The 14,923-nt window shown below is 37.9% G+C and overlaps 1 protein-coding gene across 2 annotated transcripts in view; it reads left to right on the top strand.

Annotated features, from left to right (window-relative positions):
- Positions 1-14,478, top strand: part of BRMS1L (BRMS1 like transcriptional repressor) — a 42,191-nt gene extending 27,713 nt beyond the window's left edge. The window contains exons 7-10 of one of the 2 annotated variants that reach the window (XM_004698538.4): positions 6,185-6,249; positions 7,217-7,256; positions 9,132-9,258; positions 12,900-14,478. In XM_004698538.4, coding sequence (XP_004698595.1) covers positions 6,185-6,249; positions 7,217-7,256; positions 9,132-9,258; positions 12,900-13,017 — 350 coding nt within the window. In that variant the 3' untranslated portion in view covers positions 13,018-14,478. Of the gene's footprint in view, positions 1-6,184; positions 6,250-7,216; positions 7,257-9,110; positions 9,259-12,899 lie in introns of both variants that reach the window. The other variant, XM_045288170.1, reaches the window with a different exon arrangement.
- The last annotated feature ends 445 nt before the right edge of the window (positions 14,479-14,923 follow it).

The following is a 14,923-nucleotide window of genomic DNA, read 5'->3' as shown; positions in this document are numbered from 1 at the left end:
GGACAACAGAAAAGTGGGTGAAGGGAGACGTCGGACAGGGCAAGATATGACAAAATAATAATTTATAAATTATCAAGGGCTCATGAGGGAGGCAGCAGCGGGGAGGGAGGGGAAAAAATGAGGACCTGATGCTGGGGGCTTAAGTGGAGAGCAAATGTTTTGAGAATGATGAGGGCAATGAATGTACAAGTGTGCTTTACACCATTGATGTATGTATGGATTGTGATAAGAGTTGTATGAGCCCCTAATAAAGCGATTTAAAAAAAAGGAGTAGGGGAGGAGGAGAAATTTACTCACAATTTCAACATTGAAAATCAATGTGAATTCCTAGCCTGCAGGGCTTTGATGTTGAAATAGGTGCTTAGTGTATAGTTTGGTTGTGTGAGTTTTTAAATGTTTACTTTAAAAAATAACGTTTGTTGTTGTTGTTAGGTGTCGTGGAGTCTCCTCTGACCCATGCGACTCTGCACAACAGACTGCAATGCTGCATGGCTCTGGGCTGTCCCACAATTGTTACTATGCTGAGCCCATTGATGCAGCCACTGTGTCATCCATCTCTTCAAGGGCCTTCCTCTTTGCTGCCCCTCTACTTCACCAAATATGATGTCCTCCTGGGACTGGTCTCCCTGACAACACATCAAAGTACGGAAGACGAAGTTTTGCCATCCTTGCCTCTGAGGAGCACTCTGGCCTTGCTTCTAATACACATTGGTTTGTCCTTTTAACAGTCTTCCCCAGCAATACAATTCAAATTCATCTATTCCTTTCTAGCCTTCCTTATTCAGTGTCCAACTTTCACCTGCGTAAGGTAAGAGGCAATGCTGAATACCATGGCTTGGGTCAAGCGTGACTTAGTCCTTAAAGAAACATCCTTGCTTTTCAATACTCTAAAAAGGTCTTGTGCAGCAGATTTACCTAATGCAACTAGTCTTTTGATCTCTTAACCGCTGTTCCCATGAGCACTGATTGTAGATTCAAGTAAGACAAAATCCTTGAATGCTTCCAACTTTCTTCCATGTAACTTGATGTTACGTATCAGTCCAGTTGTGAGGATTTTGGTCTTCCTTACACTGAACTGTAATCTATACTGAAGGCTACAATCCTTGATCTTCATCAGCAAGTGCTTCAAGTCCTCCTCACTTTCAGCAAGCAAGGTTGTGTCATACCGCAGGTTGCTATAAATCTTCCTCTAACCCTGGACTCTTCTTCATATACAGTGAACCCTCGTTTATTGTGGTTAATCGGTTCTAGACCCTACCGTGATAAATGAAATACCGCGAAGTAGGATTCCTTATTTGTAAATCAAATATTTTCGTAGTTAGAGCATAGAGGACATGAAAAAACACCCTTTAGTCACCATTACACTTGTATTACCCAATTTATTAAACGAAAAAGGGAAAATGCAGTAAAACATTTTGGACGTTACAATTATCATTTATTATTTATTATATTAGGAAGTACAACGGATGGAGCGAACGGAAGACTCATTCAAGTCGAAATGGCGTGCAACCTCCACGATTTTCTTGCCATCTTTGATCATATCCAAAAGTTTTACCTTTTCCTGGATGGTGAGCATCTTCCTCTGGCGCTTATTTTTATTGTCAGAAGGCTTAGAAGATGCAGCTCGTTTAGGAGCCATCATAGGGCTTAGATAAAATTTCTTAAAAATCGCAAACAATTACAGTACACTGTACAAAAGCAAAAATGCATCTGATACGTAGCTCCGATATGTAGCGATGCAGACAGAAGTGTGTACAGTATGAGCCAATCAGTGGCAGTAATGACAGAGCATGCGCTGTTACGCCAAAACCGCGATAGAGTGAAGCTGCGGAAGTCGAAGCGCGAAGTGGCGAGGGTTCACTGTAGTTTGGTTTCCTGATGATTTGCTCAGCACACAGATGGAACATGCATGGTGAGAGGATGCAACCCTGATGCCCATCTTTCCTGATTTTAAATCCTGCAGCAGCTCCTTGTTTGCACAGCTGCCTCTTAATCCTTGTACAAGTTCCACATGAGTACAGTGAGTTGTTTATCCAAGTCATCCATAGTTTATTGTGATCCACATAGTAGAATGCCTTGGCATAGTCAGTAAAATGCAAATATATATCTTTCTGGTAGTCTCTGCTTTGAGGCAAGATCCATCTGACATCATCAATAATATCCCTCTTCTGAATCCGATCTGAACGTCTGTTAATGTGCTGCTATAACCATTGTTGGATGATCTTAAGTAAGGCATTACAGTAAAAAAAAGTAAGACATTAAAATAAGGTTTAGTGCCTATGAAATTGGAGTATCTTTGATGCCTCTGAAGTTGAGTATCTTTAATATGTCCATTTAATCTTGGCACTCACCTCCCACTATTCTTGTCCCCACCTCAAAGTAGTGATTAGGTGGTATATTTAACAATCAGTAATATAAAATTAAGGCAATATGGTTTATGGCATCTGAAAACGGGTGTATTTATCCTGGCACTACCGTTTTTGACCATAACTCATCTGTCCATAGTATGGTAGCTTATGTGCTGCTGGATGCTATGCCACCTGATTTTCAAACCAGGTGACCAGCTGGGTCACCTATGGTATTCAGATTTCAGTGAGCTTTAAGACTCTGATAAGGGTCTAACTGAGGGGTTAGCCACTGCGAACCTCATAAATGTCCGATACAGTGTCAGAAAAGGAGTTGGGCAGGCTGCGAGGCACTGGACATAGGACTGAAGAGCAGCTACCTGCCCAAAGTAGAGCCAGCCTTACCGACATGGACAGAGCAAAGCTTTTAAACCTTCACTTGCTGATGGGGCATGACTCAAAATGAGGACATTTTGAAACAACTGAAAACATCCATTTATATCTGGAACATGGAATGTACGAAGTATGACTCAAGGAAAATTGGAAGTCATCAAAAATGAAACGGACCACACAAAGATCGATGTTGGTGAGCTGAAATGGACTGGTATTGGGTATTCTAGTCAGATGTGTGGTTTACTCTGCTGCAGATGACAAATTAAACAGGAATTACATCATATTCATGGTCAAAAGAATATTTGAAGATCTAGCTTAAAGTACAGTGCTCTTTGTGATTGGATAATACCTATATGCCGACAAAAAATCCAGTTCATAAAACTATTATTCACATTGACACACCAACCACTAAAGTCAATGATGATAAAACAGAAGAATTCTGATGTCTTCTGTCTGAAATTGATCAAGCAAAAAATCAAGATACAATGACACTTACTGGTGCCTGAAATGTGAAAGTTGGAGATAGAGGAAGGATAAGTAGACAGAAATGAAGTTGGAGACCACATGATAGGATTTACTTTTTCATTGCAAATGCAACTCTTCAACAGTATAAGCATGGGCCTCGCCAGAGGGTCTACACAGGGATCAAATGGACTACAGCTGTGGAAAGAGAGCGTGGGAAAGCCTCAGTGTCATCAGCCAGAACCAGATCAGGGGTCATTTATGAAAGAGACCACTAATTGTACACATACTCCCCTTTTGTCGGTAGCTGAAGAAAGTGAAAACAAGACCATGAGAGCCAAAATGCACCCACGAATGTATCCCATTTGAATTTGGAAATTTCAGGAATAGATTCAACATATTAAATACTCATAAGTGAAGACTAACTGAATTGTGGGATGACATCAAGAATATATTACGTAAAGAAAGCAAAGAGTCAAAAGCTAAGAAAAGATGAAAGTGTATGTCCGAAGAGACTGGCATTTGATCTGGGTCATAGAGTAGCTAAGGCAAATGGAAGAAATGAAGTAAGAGCTGAACAGAAAATTTCAAAAGGCAGCTTGAAAAGACAAAAGTATTATAATGAATTGTAATTCTAACTCCAAAAGAATATAAAAGGAAGAATACAGTTAGCATTTCTCAAGTTGTAAGAAGAAATTCAAGCCTCCAATTGCAAATATTAAGAGATTCTATGGGAAAAATACTGAATGATGCAGAAAGTATTAAAAGAATTGGTTGACATTCAGCCATTGCAAAAAAGAAGCAAGAGTTTCAAGGTCCTGCTTTTTTCTTAAGAGCACTTTAAAATGAAAATTAGTTTATATTTTATATTTACATTATATATTTTTGTACATATTATTGAGGGTCAGCCATTTATTTATTTTTGCCTTTCTGATGTATCCGTGAAACAATGTTGTCTAAGAATAAACTGGAATTTTATTTTGCTGAGTTCTAAAAATAAATATATCAAATGATGTATTGCTTTGGGCAGACCTGCTGCACAAAGCCTCTGAAGGTGTTGAAGAATCAGGAAGTCACTTTGAGAACTAAAGTGTACTTGACCCAAGCATGGTATTTTCAGTTGCCTCATACGCATGCACAAGCTGAATCGCAAAGAAGACAGAAGAAGGATTGATGCATTTGAATCAGGGTGGCCAAGAATATTGAAAGAAGCATGGCCTGCCAGAGGCAGAAACAAGTGCTTGGGGGCAAATATAGCCAAAATGTCCTTTAGAATCGAGGCGGATGAGACTTTGTCTCACGTGCTTTGGATCAGTAGAGACAACATGCCCCAGGAAAAGGACATCATGTTTAAGAAAGTAGAGGGTCAGAGGAGAGGAGGAAATCCTTGCCGGAGAGGAATTCACACAGTGGCGGTCACCATGATCAGAGATCGATAGTAGAAGGGTGGTACAGGACTGGGCAGTGCCTTCTTCTGTACACGGGGGAGCAATAAGCTGGAACCTACTGGATGGGCCCCGACAAAAACAAGTTTTTCTAAGAATCTGAGGTCAGAATTCAGCAAATCCCACGATTATATACAAAAACCGTTCATTTGATAATTCTTTGATAAATCGAACTTCGCCTATAGTTTAATTCAAAATGTAAAAAAAAAGGTTTTTTTCAACTTTTAATTGTGATTTGGGTGAAAGTTTATAGAGGAAATTGGTTTTCTTTGATGATTCATGCACATTTTGTTTTGTGACACTGATTACATTGTTACATTGTGACAGCACTCTTTGCATTGCTCCCTGTAGTTACCATTTTTAGTTGTTGTTCTTTCCTGTCCTTTTCTGCTTCCTAAGCTTTACTCTTGGGAATATTGCTCTTCTGATCTCGCAGGCTTGATTGTTCAGAGGGTGCATACTTCCCTGGTGGTGATATTTATTTTATAGGCCTATCTGTTGTTTAGTCTAACGAACTAATTCTAGGCTTGAAGGATGTCTGAGGGCTATAGTTTTGAGGCTTTTACTTGTCTCGAAGTTAGAGCAATAACCCTAGTCTTTTAGATTTCAGGTTCTGTTCCCCACTTTCCTCCCACGCTCTACAGGACTTTTCATTGTGATCCCTTTCAGAGTGGTCAGCAATAGTAAGTGGGCCCCAGCTGGTTCTTCTGGTCCCAGGAGTGTGCAGGCTGGGGTTTGTGTTAGTCCTTTCACTAATTGTTTCCTCGGATTTTTTATTTTCTTCATTCTTTGCTGTAGGTGAAGAGAAAAGAATTGTTGCACCTTAGCTGCCCGCATACAAGCTTGTTAAGATCCCAGTTACTACTCCACAAAGTAAGACGTAGAACATTGTCTTGTGGTCTATATTATGCCAAATGACCTTGATGTCCCTTAAGACCATTGGCAGAGCCTCCAGGCCTAGCAATTAGGAAGGTATGTCTAAAATAGCAGATGAACACAGTATATTTTTATAATCTACTTGGAAAAAACCTTCATTTATTCATTCATTCATTCATTCATTCAGGATCGTTGGTTATAACTAGGAAGTTTTCAGTGTTTTGTTACCTGAAAAGTCAGCAGTTCAAACCCGCCAGCTACTGTGCAGGAGAAAGATGAGACTGTGTGCGTCTACAAAATTTGCAATCTATATAGAATCACTATGTAGCCTGTTTAATCCTATATGGGCTGCTATGATTTGTAATCGAGTCAATGGCAATGGGTTTGGTAATTATTATTTTTTTATGCAACTATATTCATAAATACATTTGCAGCACATATAAATACATACGTGGGACTATCCTCTGTCTCTGCTGTGTATATTCATAAGTAAATCTCATCTTCTCGTCCACCCCTGTTACACTTGAGTGTTAACTTTTGTGCAGATCATAAGCTATTGTTATTACTGCTGTTGAAGGATTGGGTATGTAATAGTATGTACCTTTGTTGTCTTTAAGTGTAAAGTGTGAAATTCTTACAGCTAATTTACCTTGACCTTTCAACGTCCATATATAGTTTATATGCTACAAGATCTTGACATTCTTGAAGACTGGACAACAATTAGGAAGGTATGTCTAAAGTAGCAGAGGAACAGTCTATTTTATAATCTGCTTTAAAAAACCCTTTTTTCTCCACTAGTACTGTATCTGAAAATCAGATTACTATAAAGTTGTTTTAATTTTGCAATATTCTCTAATGCAGTTGTTTCAGATAACAGTAGATAGTAAGAATATTTTAAGAATTAGAGTCATAATCATCAGTTTGTATTTTTTTCTGTAATGATGACTTAGTAATTTATGCAGAGAGCAGAAAAGTATTTGCTTTGGTTGCCTAATAATAATAATAATTAGTAAATCAGCATACCATATTGTGCCTAGTGTTTAGCTCAGTGCTGACTTTTAATACTTGCTGAGTGAACAAACATGAAAGAACCCTTATTGTGTCTTTTATTGTATAATTAAGTAGTCAAGAATGATAGGATTTTCTGTGCTTATTGGAAAGTGGGGACTTGTTTTCCTTACTCAATTATTTAATTTCTAATTCTCTTAATTGAGACTTAGCCATTATTTCAGGTATTTCTCTCTGTAGGAGAAATTGTTAATCTTTATATATATTAGTTGTTTCTTTGTTGTTGCTTGTTGCCACCTAGCTGATTTTGACTCCTGGCAACCCCATGTGCTACACAGTAGATTTCCTGAAAGGATCTTTTGTAGCACTGTGGGGCTACTATTCACAAGGCAGGTGGTTCAAATCCCCTAGTCACTCTTTGGAGCAGTTCTGTTCCGTCCTCTGGGGTCGCTCTGACGGAATGAACTCAAAGGCAGGGAAGTATGGTTTTAGCTGATCATAGTAGACCATTAGGTGGTTTGACCTGCCAACCTTTAGGGACTTTCATGAATTTTGACATTAAATATTTATTAAAGCAGCTGAAAGTTATGCACTTTGTTATCGAGCTATTGGGGAGGAGTATATATATATAATCATAGGTTTTCAATTTGTGAACTCAGACAACTTTTATTTTATTTTATTATTAAGGCAATGGCTACACTGGGTCCACACAGAGTGAAAACAGAACGTAAGTAATTTAGTCTGAATTTGAAAAGTCTTCTCTACGGAGATTTGTTGAATCAAAGTCATGTATATGCTAGAAGGTTTTTTCATCACAGTTTAATTTCATCTATGTGGGATTACTATGGAGTGTTTGGTCTCATGTAAAAGTGTCAGAATTTCTTCTTTTGCATTACTATTATTAATAATGGGTCAGTGATTTAAAAAATTATTCCTTTAGTGTTCTTTTATGTGCCAAGCTATCATGGGTCTCCATGGATTGGCTTCAGGGAATCTTTGAACCCTTAGAAACTGCATGCAGAATTTCTTCTGTGTGTGCACTTTTCTGAAAAGAGAGATTACAGTGTGGGCAGTAGAATTCATCAAAGAAATTTGCCTACTCTTTAGATTTACTAGGGTATCCCTCAATAAAATTCACGTCCAGTTGTAAGTTCTTGATATTTTTTGGAGATCTAAAATCACTGCCAAAATAGCGATGGATGTTGCTGTCTGTGTTTTCACTTCCTCTCACTATGGATGAGGTTTCTTAACTCATCTAAGTACAGCGAAACGAGGTTAAAAATACATAATATATATATGGGCTTCAAAAAGTTTGTACAGAAATGGAATGAAAAGATCATTATCTTTTCCGTAAACTTTTTATAGGCCCCTTATATTAGAAAAGGAATTTCCAGTCACGTTTCAACAGCTATAATAATTTATAAGAGATGTTTCCATATTTCTTTATATCATTGCAGGAAATTTCAGCACTATTGTATTCAAGTACTTGGGAATTCACTAGAAGGCAACTCTCTAGCTCTCTGGAAGAGCCGTTCTTTATCTTTTTAGCGAGGTCACGAATTCCTCTGAGGACACCAGGCCCTCCCAGGCCCCAGTAGCTCTAGCCTTGCTTTGTGTTTGCTTTCTTCATAGCGTGTGCCACAGTTTGTATTTCTTTATGGTATACTTAGTTTTCTGTCTCACAAAAGTGAGAACCAGAGCTTCACAAAGGCCTGAACCACATCTCTTAGTCACAGTTTTATTCCCAGCACCAGTTTCCCGTGTATAAAAAGTGTTCAGGAAATATTGGTTGAATAAATGTCTGATTGAATATTTGTTGAACATCTCTTGCAAACCAGGAACGACTTTGGGCTCTAGAAACAATTCTGAGAGAGATTGCACCTCCTGTAATCTTCTGGAACTTCTGTAGGGGAGGCAATGAATAATTAACAAGATATTTATAGTTTGTAGTAATTGCTCTGAAGGTTGGGTTGAAGATTTAACTGAGGCGAGGGTAAGGTGGCTGGGGAGACCTTTGAAGAAGTGATATTTGAATGATTAAGAGGCATTTAATTCATGATAAGCCTTTGACAATGTACTGCCATGAAGAACTCTTTTTTTCTTTCTCATGAGTTTCTTTGACTTGTGCCAAACTACTTTTAAGATTTAAAAATGGAAGCCCTTCTTAGGATAACTCCCTTTTTATAATTAAAGGCCTGGAGAACCCTGAGAATCTATATTAAAGTCAAAAGGCCTGAAAGAGAAAATATGAGGAATATAATTTTCAGTGGAAATATGACAATTGAAATTTTAAATGCTTCTTAAAGTTGACAATAGGGATTGATGCTGTAATTGATACTTTTTCAGTGGTATGTGTTCATTTAACTGATGACCTGATGTTCATTGCATACTTTTGCTTAGTAGTTAAATCAGATACTTAGTGAATTATACAAAGTATGCAAGACCCAAAACTCTCATGGTTTTAGTACATTTAGTTTAAAAAAAAATATATTTGGTGTTTGCCACATGTATGCATGGATGAATGTTAATTCTGAATTTTCTGACCTTTTTGTTTTCTGACAATGTTTTATTAATATAACAGTTTTTGAACTGACCCCTTTAGCACCTGTGAAACTGGAAAAACATCTGCACAGTGCTAGGTCTGAAGAAGGGAGACTATATTATGATGGTGAATGGTATATTCGCGGACAGACGATATGTATTGATAAAAAGGATGAATGTCCTACAAGGTAAAAAGCCTTGATAGTTTCTGTATTCTTTATCTGAAGGGGGGATTTCCCAATAAGCAAGGTGAGCATCCGCTGATTGTGTTTGTGAAAGCCTCGTGAGATTGTTCCCTACAGGTTAGTAAGTAAGCACAAGTAAGTCTGTGCTGACCTTACTGGCTGGGTACTGAGTCCCAGTGGGCATTACACATTTGAGAAGAAGCTCTGGCTCTGTAGGAATGTGCTGTGGGGTTAGAAGGTAGACAGATACCTGCCATAACTAGAAGCAGCCTCTTTGATACAGTGAAAAAATGTGAAATTGTTCACTACAGATTAGTAAGTAAACACAAGTAAGCCTGTGCTTACCTGTGTTTATTGGGTAATCCAACACTGAGTATTATTATTTCCAATATTATTGTTAAAAAAAATATTGCTTCTGGCCACTGGAGACCCGCTTGCAGAGGGGTCTTGGGGAGGAGACGAGCCAGTAAGGTGTGATGTAGCAACGATGAAAAATACAACTTTCCTCTAGTTTCTAAATGCTTCCTCCCTGCCCCCACTACCATAACTCGAATTCGACCTTGCAAGTCTGGCTAGACCAGAGGATGTACACTGGTACAGATAGGAACTGGAAATACAGGGAATCCAGCGAGGATGAGCCCTACAGGACCAGTGGTGTGAGTGGCAAAACAGGGAGGGTAGAGGGAGAATGGGTAGGAAAGAGGGAACCGATTACAAGGAACAATATGTGACCTCCTCCCAGGGGGACGGACAACAGAAAAGTGGGTGAAGGGAGATGTCGGACAGGGCAAGATATGACAAAATAACAATTTATAAACTATCAAGGGCTCATGAGGGAGGCGGGAGCGGGGAGGGAGGGGAAAATGAGGACCTAATGCTGGGGGCTTAAGGGGAGAGAAAATGTTTTGAGAATGATGAGGGCAATGAATGTACAAATGTGCTTTACACAATTGATGTATGTATGGATTGTGATAAGAGTTGTATGAGCCCCTAATAAAATGATTTAAAAAAACCCAAAAACCGTTGAACAATAAAAATTTTTTTAAAAAGTTGTATGAGCCCCCAGTAAAACGATTGGAAAACAAACAAACAAAAAAGAAATTCATTTGAGAAAATTTGGTGTTGGTACTTAATAAAACCTTGCAACAATACAGTAAAAAAAAAAATACTGCTTCTATAGTACATTCACAATGCAACCTGAGTTGCCTATAGACCCTCTCTTCATTTGGCATAACATTTTGTTAACATGGTGACACCTGTATTAATAGCTGTGCACCACAGTTCCATATTAAATTGAAAAACATGTGGAAATGGAATGATTTAGCTAGCTGAGCGATCCTGCTTGTTACCATTTATAAATCAAAGAGCTACAAGTTTTGGGTGAACCTACTGATCCTTAAACTTTGGAGCAAGTTACAGTATCTTGGATAAAAAATTATTTTTGAATAGAAGAGGAAATAAAAGGAAAATAAACCTTGAGAGTACCCAAACCAGAAAATTCCAACTCACTGCCGTGGAGTCAGTGCTGACGCATAGCACCCCCTGTGGGGGTTTCTGAGACCTTAACTGTTGACAGGACTAGAAAGCCCAGTCTTTCCCCCACGGTGCTGCTGGTGGTTTTCAATTGCTGACCAGGTAGCAGTTCACAGCCCAAAGCGTAACCACTACACCACCCTTAAAAGTAGTACCCTGTTTTCCTGAAAGTAAGACATCCCCCCGAAAATAAGACCTACTTACAGTTTTGCCTCTTGCTGAAATATAAGGCACCCCCCGAAAATAAGACCCCCCGAAGCTACAGTAACTCTGGACTCTGGACCGTAGCTGCCGGCGCCGCTGCGCAGCTCACTGTTGGCTGCAGCACAGCCGGAGCAGACAGGAAGTGCGAGGTCTCTTTTAATAAAACAATAAACAAATGTGTACCGTATTCTTCTTCATGGAAAAATAAGACATCCCCCGAAAATAAGACCTAGTGCATCTTTGGGAGCAACAATTAATATAAGACACTGTCTTATTTTTGGGGAAATGGTAATCGTTAAACTGTAACTTGACAACTGAATAGTGCTTTAAAAGTCTATCTCCGCTTAAAGTTTGTATAGTTACTTTTATAGCCCTTAAGTTTTATTTGCTTGTGGCCTTTAGAAACTTTAATAGTTTTGTTCCTGCAGTAATTTACGATATAATTTTCATAGTAACATTTTACAATTAGAAGATACTTTTTTCCTAGGATTTTGTGGTTTATTAAGTATTTGGGTTTAGGCTCGAACAATCATTTCCCAAATACAGTGATTTTAATTCAATTATTATTTCATCTTTAAAAAATTCAGTATACCAAGAGATGAGGCAGTCAGGGTGCAGTATGGTACCGACAAAACATACAACTTTAGTTCTTTGCTCTAGTTCTTTAATGCTTCCTCCCCTCTGCTCCCCCCCACTATCATGACTCCAATTCTACTTCACAAATCCCGCTAGACCAGAGCATGTACACTGGTACAGATAAGAGCTCTCAACACAAGGAATTCAGGACAGATAAACCCTCAGGACCAATAATGAGAGTAGTGATACCAGGAGGGTAAGGGGAAGGTTGGGGGACAAAGAGGGAACCGATCACAATGACCGACATATAACCTCCTCCCAGGGGGACAGACAACAGAAAGGTGGGTGAAGGTAGACAGCGGTTGGTTTAAGATATGAAAAAAAAAATTATCAAGGGTTCATGCGGGAGGGGGGGAGGGGGGAAATGAACTGATTACCAAGGGCTCAAGTGGAAAGAAAATATTTTGAGAATTATGATGGCAACGTATGTACAAATGTGCTTGATACAATGGATGTATATGTGGATGTGATGAGAGCTGTAAGAGCTCCCAATAAAAAGATTTAAATGAAATTCAGGATACCAGAAACATTGTACAGCCATTTTGTCATGGCATTCATTGGGCTTGCTTTATGTGCTACTCCTGGATTCTTCTCTTGACCTTTTGACTTTTTTGCTTTTGAATAATTTTAGTACTACTTAGCATAAAAGAAATTATATAAATGATATAGCATAAAGAGAAACTCAAATTGACTTCAAATGTTTATATAAAATTCTATAAAATCCATACAAATATCATAGATGGTTAGAGAATTTGAATTTGGGCTGATATGAGATGGGGTTTTGCTCCTCTGTTCTTTAGGGGTGAGATGGAGGGGACGGAGTAGGAATAAAGTTCTACAGAAAGTGAATTTTGCCTACTTGATTTGTAAAAGACAGGTGCCTTAGTGACTCCTTGGTAAAGGGCTTGAACCAGCGGCGTTGAGGAAGAGAGAGGTGGCAATCTGCTTCTGCAAAGACGGCCAGCCTTGAAGACCTATGGGGCAGTTCCACCCTGTCCTGTAGGTTGGAACCAGCTTAGCGGCAGTGGCTTTGTGAAGAAAGGAAAGGAGTTTATCTTTTAAGTGTTACAGAATGTGATGTTTGCCAATTGCACTGCATTCTGGTCAATGACAGTTACGTATCTGAATCTATCATTGCAGTCCACCCATTTTGTTTGTTTGTTTGTTTGTTTTTCTCCATTTTGACTGTATAGCGAATGCTGTACTCTAAAGTGAGTGGCGGAGACATATTATAATTTTTTCATTCTCTCTCTCTCTCTTTTCCTTTTTAGTGCCGTAATTACAACAATTAACCATGATGAAGTTTGGTTTAAGAGGCCTGATGGAAGCAAATCTAAGCTTTACATTTCGCAGCTACAGAAAGGGAAATATTCAATTAAACATTCATAATCATGATTTAAGTGTTATCTAAATCTACCTTATTAGTGTTACCCAGTGTGATGTGCCACAGGAGTAAAAACGTATTGAATAATTTAATATTCTTGACTCGTGAGAGATGTGCATTTGTAGGTAGTACTCTAAATAGACCTCCTATTGATATGCTTTTAAAAGAAACAGTAATAAAAATTTATCATGATCATTATATTCATTTGTCTCTTAGGTCAAATGACCTATATATATATGTGGTAGAGGTTTCTTACAAAACTTTTTTTTTAACAATTAAGTAGATTTGTCTTTAGTGAACTATGTTGCTAAATAGCTACAAATTATCAGCAATTTAAAAAAAATTTCCATATCTATGTCATTTGTTATGTGTTTGTAAATATGCCTGATGAAATGTTTCTTATAAATGGTTTGTACTAGTACATTAGTGTTAACCAAAATTAAAACGAAAACATTCATGTATATGTTTGAGTATGTATATATGGTATCATCAGCTTATTTAGAACTGATGGCTTTACAGTTTTGTTTTACCCAAACGTTAAGCTATTGGGTTTGAAAGCTAAAAGGAGCACTTTTATAGACCAGCAAATTTCTTTCTCCTCTCTTTTGGATTGTCTGGTGGTGACCTATTTTTATAAATTATAATGTTACTCAGTGAAATCAGTGTCATGTAATAACATGTTTCTACCTGTGAGCCTTTAGAGGGCAGGTATCGATGCCTCGTATTGATGATGCAGTATGTAAATGGTGGGCAGTCTTGTGTGCTGGCCGGACAAGTCTGATCTTTTGGAACACATTTTCATTAAGTGTTTTCCAGAGGTAAAATCAGGTCTTTGCTCTAATTTTACTCCTAGGAGAAAATAGAAAGGGACCCCTTCCTTGAATCTATTTCCAAAATAATAGTTTTATCTTTAGTGAACTTACACGTTAAGGCCATTTGGCGCACTCCAGAAAGTGTTGGACTCTCTCCCGTAGCCGTATTGCCGAGTACCTTGGAAAGCCTCAGGAGCAGAGAAAGAGTAGAGACCTCCGAACGGCAGCGCTGTCTGATGGCTGTACGATATAAGTAGGGTGAAACCCAAACAGGTATTCCTGATGATCTTGTGCACTTTAATTTTTGTTATAGTGACACTTCAGAGGATGAGGGGGGAAATCTAGTTATTAACACTTAGGGCAGGAATAGCTGCATTATTCCGTTTTTGTTTTTAACTCTCTTACCTCTGCAAACATTTTCCTGTGTAAATCACTACTTCACAGTTGCCAAATTTTAAAATATTTGACTTCTGAAATTTCATTATCAGCAAAGTAATGTTACTTTGTTCTCTTTCTAATTAACCTTAGCAAATGTATATAATGTCATAATCTAATCGTATTTGATAGTCCTTATATACAATGTTTGATAAGCATTTTTAATAAGATTTGTATTTTTAAATTTAGTATATAATAAAAAGATGTGTTTGTGTCCTTTGTAGTGTCTGAATTATTTATTCTTATTTAACTATTTGTTATTTATAACCTCTGTGCTTCTAAGAAAGATTTGACTCAATTTATAGTAAGTAATATGTAAGATGTGTTAGAGTGCTGAACACATTTTTCAGTTTCCTTAAACCATAATCCAGCATCTGTTGGCTTATGTTTGTGTGTTCATGACAGCTACATTTTATTTAGCAAAAAACAAACAAACGGTGTACGTGCTATTCTTTAATAAAAATATACTGTGTACCTTCTGAAATTCTAAATAGAAAATATTTGTTTAAAAACTGACTAGGAGTTAGTATATTTACTTTCAAATTTTAAATATCATTTTAACACAAATAATGCACAAGTTGTCTTTTTTGCCAGTTGCAGCCTCTCTCTAAGGTATCTTTGTAAACATGTTCTGCTTATTTTTTTTCCTTATTTTTTACAGCAG

Source organism: Echinops telfairi, unplaced genomic scaffold, assembly GCF_000313985.2.
Source record: "Echinops telfairi isolate 266 unplaced genomic scaffold, ASM31398v2 ScPeMD7_18;HRSCAF=68, whole genome shotgun sequence".
Lineage (NCBI taxonomy): Eukaryota > Metazoa > Chordata > Mammalia > Afrosoricida > Tenrecidae > Echinops > Echinops telfairi.
Note: the sequence above shows the minus strand (reverse complement) of the source record. Positions and strands in the feature narration are given on the sequence as shown.